At 33.7% G+C, this 8,654-nt stretch overlaps 2 protein-coding genes across 3 annotated transcripts; both read left to right on the top strand.

The window, feature by feature from the left end:
* The first annotated feature begins 139 nt into the window (after positions 1 to 139).
* LOC107713633 (protein THEM6-like) lies at positions 140 to 3,087 on the top strand. The gene is made up of 2 exons (XM_016519204.1): positions 140 to 217; positions 2,658 to 3,087. Coding segments are annotated over exons 1-2 (432 nt in total). The 5' UTR covers positions 140 to 215.
* A 1,901-nt stretch (positions 3,088 to 4,988) lies between these two features.
* On the top strand, positions 4,989 to 8,278 carry LOC107713645 (protein THEM6-like). 2 transcript variants are annotated; one of them, XM_016519216.1, is made up of 3 exons: positions 4,989 to 5,128; positions 5,506 to 6,010; positions 7,146 to 8,278. In XM_016519216.1, exons 1-3 carry the CDS (start codon positions 4,992 to 4,994, stop codon positions 7,251 to 7,253), a joined length of 750 nt encoding a protein of 249 aa, XP_016374702.1. In that variant the 5' UTR covers positions 4,989 to 4,991; the 3' UTR covers positions 7,254 to 8,278. The 2 variants fall into 2 exon arrangements, with proteins under 2 accessions (XP_016374702.1, XP_016374703.1); XM_016519217.1 differs by having other exon boundaries at positions 5,046 to 5,325.
* The last annotated feature ends 376 nt before the right edge of the window (positions 8,279 to 8,654 follow it).

The raw sequence follows: 8,654 nt of genomic DNA, 5'->3' as shown, positions 1-8,654 counted from the left end.
AAATATTTTCATAATACATATAATATCTTAATATTTTATTATATAATGTATATATATATATTAAACATATCATATATAATTATTACAAAATATTATTATAAATGTAATAACGAACCGCCTTGTGTTACGTCATATATAGGGGGCGTGTCATCGTGCGTTCAGCCGGAAGTAAAGACGTGAAACAGCAACTGGTAACACTGTAACACAGCGTGGACATGTAAGTACTGTTTGACACTTTCACAACTCTTAATTTAGTTCCGACGAGTAGTTCATTTCCATTTTATCGTTCGTTGTAAATGCGAAACTGATTTCGCAAAGGTTTGCTCAGCTGTCACAGCAGTTCCTGTTTTAAAAAAACAACAACTGTGATAGAGACCTCTGTGAAGAAGAAGTAGAAGTTCAATAAAACTAAATCAAACACCGATTCAGTAATCGTTAAATCTTTATCTTTAACAGATCAAACTGTTGTTAAACTGTTGGAGATTACATTTAAATTCGTGAACTAGATCAAGCGTAAACTAAATGTAGGCTTGAATGAGTTCTCTTATTATTGTGGTTGTAGCTTATTTATCATTTTACCAAAAATACATTCTCTGGTGTCTGATACTGGAAACACGTTTAATTACGTTTGTACGTTTAAAAAGAAGCCAAAAACCACTGAGGTTGCAACGTGTTCACAAACCAGCCTAACTAGTTCTGCTTGAACGAGGCTTGTAGCAAAACCTTGAAAACCTCAGAACCTCAAAAATGACATCTGAGTGCAAATAGTCTTACATGCAGTAACAATAAATATGCAGTTTAAAATAGTTTATAATGTCATTGTTCACTGTTGCTGATGTGGCATATGTTTAATATACAGGGTTACTGCAGGTTTTAAGAAGGTAAATGTAAGACTTTTTAAGACCAATTAATGAAAATTTAGGAAATAAATTGAATGGAACACGGTACACCAATGTGATCTCTAAATGTAAATGTCTTGTATTAGTAGTGCTTCGCTCACAGTTTGAAAATACAACTTCCAACTGATCTCCAATACTTTAATCCAGTTTTTTAAAGAAAAAAGGAAAAAATAAATGGCTTTAGACTTGAATAGCTCTGCACCAAATCACTAAAATATGGAAATAACTTTTCCTGTGATCACAGAGTCAAGAAGTCATGCTGTTCCTCAGTATTTTTGGCTTGTTATCCAGTGCGAATATATAGCTAAAGATTCTTATATCAAGATACATTAACTTGAGATGCAAAATCACATATGTCTTGTTTCATGAGAAATTGATCAAAAGTGAGTTTGTGATTTAAAACAAGAACAATCTGTTTAATTCAAAGGGAAGACACAACAACTGTGATAGAGACCTCTGTGAAGAAGAAGTAGAAGTTCAATAAAACTAAATCAAACACCGATTCAGTAATCGTTAAATCTTTATCTTTAACAGATCAAACTGTTGTTAAACTGTTGGAGATTACATTTAAATTCGTGAACTAGATCAAGCGTAAACTAAATGTAGGCTTGAATGAGTTCTCTTATTATTGTGGTTGTAGCTTATTTATCATTTTACCAAAAATACATTCTCTGGTGTCTGATACTGGAAACACGTTTAATTACGTTTGTACGTTTAAAAAGAAGCCAAAAACCACTGAGGTTGCAACGTGTTCACAAACCAGCCTAACTAGTTCTACTTGAACGAGGCTTGTAGCAAAACCCTGAAAACCTCAGAACCTCAAAAATGACATCTGAGTGCAAATAGTCTTACATGCAGTAACGATAAATATGCAGTTTAAAATAGTTTATAATGTCATTGTTCACTGTTGCTGATGTGGCATATGTTTAATATACAGGGTTACTGCAGGTTTTAAGAAGGTAAATGTAAGACTTTTTAAGACCAATTAATGAAAATTTAGGAAATAAATTGAATGGAACACGGTACACCAATGTGATCTCTAAATGTAAATGTCTTGTATTAGTAGTGCTTCGCTCACAGTTTGAAAATACAACTTCCAACTGATCTCCAATACTTTAATCCAGTTTTTTAAAGAAAAAATGAAAAAATAAATGGCTTTAGACTTGAATAGCTCTGCACCAAATCACTAAAATATGGAAATAACTTTTCCTGTGATCACAGAGTCAAGAAGTCATGCTGTTCCTCAGTATTTTTGGCTTGTTATCCAGTGCGAATATATAGCTAAAGATTCTTATATCAAGATACATTAACTTGAGATGCAAAATCACATATGTCTTGTTTCATGAGAAATTGATCAAAAGTGAGTTTGTGATTTAAAACAAGAACAATCTGTTTAATTCAAAGGGAAGACAAGTTTTCATACTGACAAATATTTGTTTTTGTTTTAAGCGTAAACCCACTTAAATTTGCTCAGAAAACAACACTTCATATGTTCAATTTGCATCTCAAGTAAATGTATCTTGATTTAAGGATGTTTAGATATTTGTGTTGGAAATCAAGGCAAAAATACTGATGATGATATTCATTTTTGCAGTGCATGCAACATTTAGCCTAATGCCGTGACTTTATGAATTTAAGACTTTCTGCTCTGATTTAAGAGATTTTTAGGCATTCATTTGTGCAAGGGTGAATTAAGATCCACAGAAACTATGTATGTATCTACTATTCTGGCCTCAATTTTACTTCTGTATATTGCAGGGAGGACACACTGCTGTGGATTGTGGGTGTGTTGTTACTCCTGTTCTGCAGTCTGGATGTGTGGTATTACTTACGGGTAGTGGTTGTGCTGATCCGGGCCTGGTTCCTCTCACCTGTATTTGACATCACAGCAGAGCAGACCGCTAGCGGACGAGTGGTTCTCCATGACGTTGACCTTTGCCACATGAACAATGCCCGCTACCTGCGCGAGTGTGACTTTGCCCGTTTCTCTCTGTACACCCGCAATGGGGTGTTCAAGGCTTTAAGAGCTCTAGGGGCCACCATGGTCGTTGGGGCAACTACCATCCGCTATAGACGGCCGCTGTGTGTGGGTGAGGCGTTTGAGATTCGCAGTCGAATCGTTATCTGGGACGAGAAGTCATTTTACCTGGAGCAGAGGTTTGTATCTTTTACACAAATTTATAAATAATATTTTTTTACATGAAAATATACAACTGCCTTTTAAATTCCAATTTGACATTGGAATGGTACAATCTTTTGACATTTGTGGCAGTTGCTATAAAAACACACAAAAAAATGTGGACATGATTCAAAAAGGCTATGAAAGTCTGTTTGTAAATGCAGAATTGCATGATAGAAATTCACAATTCCGATAAAATTTAGAATTTCAAGAAATAATGTTGAGAATTCAGAATTTCAGTAAAAAAAAGGTAATTACAGCTTCTTTTTTTCTTTTTTCTTTTTTGCATTTGCAGGATTTCACAATTCTGATGGTTTTTTTCTTCTTCTCAGAATTGTGAGTTAAAAACTTGCAATTACTTTTTAAATTATTTTATTCCGTAGCCGAAAAGAGCTTCCATAAAAGGCTAAGTCATCTTAAAAAAAAAAAAGTGAAAATACAGAGCTATTTTTTGGTGTTCAATCTACAAATCAGACTCCGTGAAGTAGTCTTTGATAATGTCTAAATATATATCCAAATGCAACTTTATAAAAGTAATTAATTATGTCTGAAAATATTTTTATAAGCAGATAAAGAGCACTCAGCCCTATATAAACGCTGTATTAGTTATTAATATTAATAATATTAGTATTAGCTTTTTCTAATATTTTCATTATTTTAAATAGAAATAAATGGTACATAATTTAGAGGTGAATATAGTGTGTGTAGTACCATGAAATCCCCCACAAAAGCAAAAGAAAATTAAAAAATAAAGTTATTGATAGTACATTTATTTCATGAAAAAAGTTAAGCTTGTTGTCACTTAGGGAAGAAGGAAAACCAGAGGGTTAAAGAAATGGTTCACAAATTTTTTTATAAAGTTACATGTTGGTCCAATCGAATATTAATTCCCTTTAAAAAAAAAAAAAAAAAACACTAAAGCCTGACATTTATGAACTGATTTTGTAGGTTGAAGTGCCAGAATTTCCTGAAGACCTGCAGCACTGGATCAAGTTCATCTCCGCCAGCAGTAAAGCCCTCAGGGGGGAAAGTCAGCTCGATGATAAAAAGAGCGAATGACGACTCACTGCCTTAAATGAACTCTCAAACACTGGTTTACAAAAACACAAGAACATTCTGATGCACATGCATTAATGTCTCAGGTGTTTGGACACTCTGATGCAAAATAAAACTGTGATCTAAAAGTCTGATTCATGCTGCATTATGTATTGTGCATACTGTAAGATTGAGAATATGTAGAAACAATTTTTTTAAAAAGAGATTTTTTTAATTGTGTATTACTGCCACTGACTTGACTGGAGTGTGAAGCATTAATAGAAAGGGAAACAAAACAATAACAATAAATAAAACAACTATGCCACTTATGCAATATGCGTAATTTAAGTTCCATTTTCTAATCCTGTTATTCTGAGATAACTATTTCTCTTTATATTTTTGGCTGTCCTAATGCACAAATCAGAAGATTTGGTAGATTGAAATGGATTAAATGATATATCTTTGTAATTTCTAATTTCTGTAATAACTTCTACACAAAATAATATATTACTGCTTAAATGTATTTAAAAAAAACATGCCTCAGTATACAATGAATTGGGAATTATTCCAACACATCCAAGTAGCAGCAAAAAAGTATCTGTTCAAACAAATATATAACTACTTTATTGAATGCTTTAAAAACAATAACAATTGTCATCATTGTCAAATCATAACAATACAACAACAGTCCAGGGTCTTTCAGTCTTTCAGTCCAGTGCCAAGTCCTTTAGCAAAGCCATTGCTCTTATTGCTTTTAAGTTTGTAGAGAATTCTCTCTGAAGAGATTCAAAAGACATTTTCATTTCAAGTTTGAATCTCAAAAAAGAGGTTTGCATTTAGAAAATGTATTTAAATAAAATTTTGTTTTGGAAGCGGTAATGGAATTCTGGCGTCACGCCGTTCGTATGGCGGCCTGCCCTGCTGACGTTGTCACGTGGCCTCGTCAAACCAATCAGAGCGCAGTTTCTGTCTGTGCGGAAGTGCGTGAAGCCGGTGTCTTGCGGGTGTCAATCGCGTGAGTAACAAGAATATCATATTTGACAATATGATTATGAACACTGATAAATGCACGTCGTTTATTAAAACTCAAACCGGTCTACTTAGGATAGATTTTTCGTTGCACCACCTTGTCTATGATCTACATGTACATCTGATATTTAATCTAAACGTTGATTTTTTTTATTCATTTCCGATATGAATGAATGATGTGAGGTATTTCCATAGCTGTTTTTAAATATATCTAAATTTATATATTTTTTAAAAAGATGCAATGATGTCCTGCGTGTTGTTTTTAGCACTTGTTAATACCATAGAAACCCAGTTCTGCGTCTCCACGTGATCTGTATGAATTATCCATGATGTGAATAATGAATAATCTTCACTGTGTAACAGAATCATGCTGCTGTGGATTGTGTCCGGCTCTCTGCTTCTCTTCGGCAGTTTTGACGTCTGGTACTTCTTGAGAGCAACGTGGATGGTGATCAAGTCCTGGTTCCAGGGTCCGGTTCGAGACGTTCTGGCGGAGCAGGTGGTTCACGGAAGGGTTTTCCTCCACGACCTGGACTTTATGTGTCACATGAATAACGCCCGCTATCTGCGCGAGTGCGACTTCGCGCGCTACGCGTACTGCACGCGGAACGGGCTCTTCCTGGCGGCGCGTGCGCTCGACGCCTCCATGCTGATCGGAGCCACCACCATCCGCTACCGGCGCTCGCTGGCGTTCGGCGAGGCCTTTGAGCTGCGCACGCGGATCGTGGCGTGGGACGAGAAGTCCTTCTACCTGGAGCAGAGATTCGTGTCCAAGACAGACGGGTTCGTTTCTGCTGTCATGCTGTGCAGGCAGAATGTCATTCGCGGAAATCCACAGAGGATCTTGGATCACCTTTGCAAGAGGAAGGTATGCATTATATCGAGTGCATCATGTGCTTATGCATTTTGTGCATTAAAGTTTTTTAAAGTTCTTTTTCTTTTTTTTTTTTTTTACTTTTAAAAGCCCCAAATATGCTCATCCCTGTGCAAGAAAGCCCCATCCTAAAATATAGTAATGTAGTGTTAAATGTTTGTGCTTGTATATTTACTTGTTTATTTATTTGAAATGTGTATTGTATTTATTTTAGACTAATTTTATTGTAATCTTATTTATTTATTTTTTACTTGTTACTTTTTGGACCCCCAAATATGCTCATTCTCATGCCTATTCATGCCCCATTCTAAAATTTAAAAGGCAGTTGTATATTATCATGTAAAAAAATATTTATAAATTTGTGTAAAATATTAGTTTGAAAATATTTAGTTGTAGTGCACAAGATTAATTATGTTTTTTTTCTACTCACTGTAGTACTTTACATTAATGCATTAATGTATAAAGACACCTTTTTATACAGTGAAAATTAATATTATAAATATATGTAAAAAAATATATAATTTGGACAATTATTATTCTACATTATTACATTCATCTTACTAAAGTATGTATTATTATTGTTGATGTACTATTTAATTACTTAATTAATTAATTATTTTTTGGACCCTCTGAAGACCCAATTAATACAGTTAAAAATGTATATTATACATATGTGTAAAAATTATTTTAAAAATAATTATACTACTATTTTTTTCTACTCAGTAGTACTATACTGTATTGTTAGGTATATTTTATTTATTTTAATAAAATGTATTTATTTCAATTTTATTTCTTTATAATAATAATTACTATCATTATTGTTGTTGTTATTATTATTATTATTATTAATTTGTTTATTTTACAAATTTTTACACTGTTTTTCTCTAAACATTTCCACGGACCCCCTGTAGGTCCTCAGACCCTAGTTTGAAAACCCCTGCATTACAGCCCTAACAAACAGTAGCATGGTAATACCATGACACTCCTTGGCTTACCATGAACATGGTAATCATTTCAAGACACTTTGATAATATCATATTGTTAGACGTGTAATATGGTAATACCGTGGTTTTCTTTGAGGTATGTTCCTGTTGATCTAACATACAGTATATGTGTCTCTGATCTGAAGGTGGATTGCCCTGAGATTTCAGAGGATCTTCAGCACTGGATCAGGTTCATCTCTGCCAGCAGTCAGGCTCTGAGAGCAGAGAGTGGACTGGACGACAAGACCAAATGATCATTTCAAAGACTCTTACCGTAAGCCTTCCTTCTGCATGCAAGTTTCCCGTGATGCAAACCTTGAAACCAAAACTCTCGAAGTGTCCGTTTTAAAGTTACAAAAAGGTTTTCTGATCCAGAACCTGTGGCTGTTGGCAGCTTCAGTGTTTACTCCACCACACCAGCCCTCCGTATAGTTTATTTGTTTAAAAGTATTACAACGTCATTATTGTACTTACAAAATCCATTCCAGAAGCTGCAAGAAATATGACTGACAAACCACAGTGCATGAATCTCTGTTGAGAAACAGAGCGCATGAATGAATGTTGAAAACCTGACTCCATTGACTTGAACTCTGGGAGCTTTTGAACGCTCCTATAACCAAATACGCACATGAACGTAAGAAAAATCACGTTGAAAAGATTTTAAAAAGTATTTTAATAGTATAAATGGTAGATGAGTTCTGAGCAGTGAATTGGAACAAGTACGTTGTTTTATCATATCACATCATGGATTTGTTGTGCTGGTCAGATATGTTAATGTAGTTATTTATTCCAATTTAAAACTGAAACGGTTTATTATTCTTGTTATTTATGAAAAGGGAACATGTATTTATTAAAATATTTTTTTCTGAGATTTGCATAATTTCTTTGAGAAGAGTCTGTATGTAAATTAATTTAAGCACCTGTAATGAAACTTGAAGACTTGGGTTATGAAATAAAGTCCTGCATTGTAAATAATGTTTGTATGTTTATAACAAAGTCATTAGAAGCATTTGTTTATAAACGGTGTTCATGTATCTGGATCATGTGAGAGCAGCACTACTGCCATCTAGTGTGAAAACACTGTCATATCACGCTCTCAAACTGGAAAGTTGAATTAAAAATGTACACGTATTGCAGAATGGCATTATATTTGGGTTGTCCCTTTTTTGAATCAATGGCAGCAGCACTGAACCTCACATAAACAAAACCTGATGTTCATGTTCTGCAGCATAACTTGAGATGTTCCTACGAGCATCTTAAGCTTCAGTGTAAGCAAGAAAATCTGACAAATTCTGTACAAAGGAGTTCTTATCTGACTAAATATATTCAAACAATAAAAAAAATTGTATTCATTTTACGACAATTTTTCTTTGTTTTAGTTTTATGTTTATTTTATTTTATTTATTTTTTTTGCCCAAAATTAAAAAAAAAGTGGTTTATTGGCAAGTTTAAAATAGATTTTGAGTTCAATGATTTTCTGTGTGGACTGTGGATAATAAATAAAAAGATATTAAATCTTTAAAATATTTCAAAAATATTTATAAATTTAACATATATGTGTGTGTGTGTGTGTGTATATATATATATATATATATATGTGTGTGTGTGTATATGTGTATATATATGTGTGTGTGTGTGTGTGTATGTGTATCTAT

Source organism: Sinocyclocheilus rhinocerous, unplaced genomic scaffold (genome assembly GCF_001515625.1).
Source record: "Sinocyclocheilus rhinocerous isolate Xijiao unplaced genomic scaffold, SAMN03320098_v1.1 scaffold898, whole genome shotgun sequence".
Lineage (NCBI taxonomy): Eukaryota > Metazoa > Chordata > Actinopteri > Cypriniformes > Cyprinidae > Sinocyclocheilus > Sinocyclocheilus rhinocerous.
This window is presented reverse-complemented; position numbering and strand designations above follow the sequence as displayed.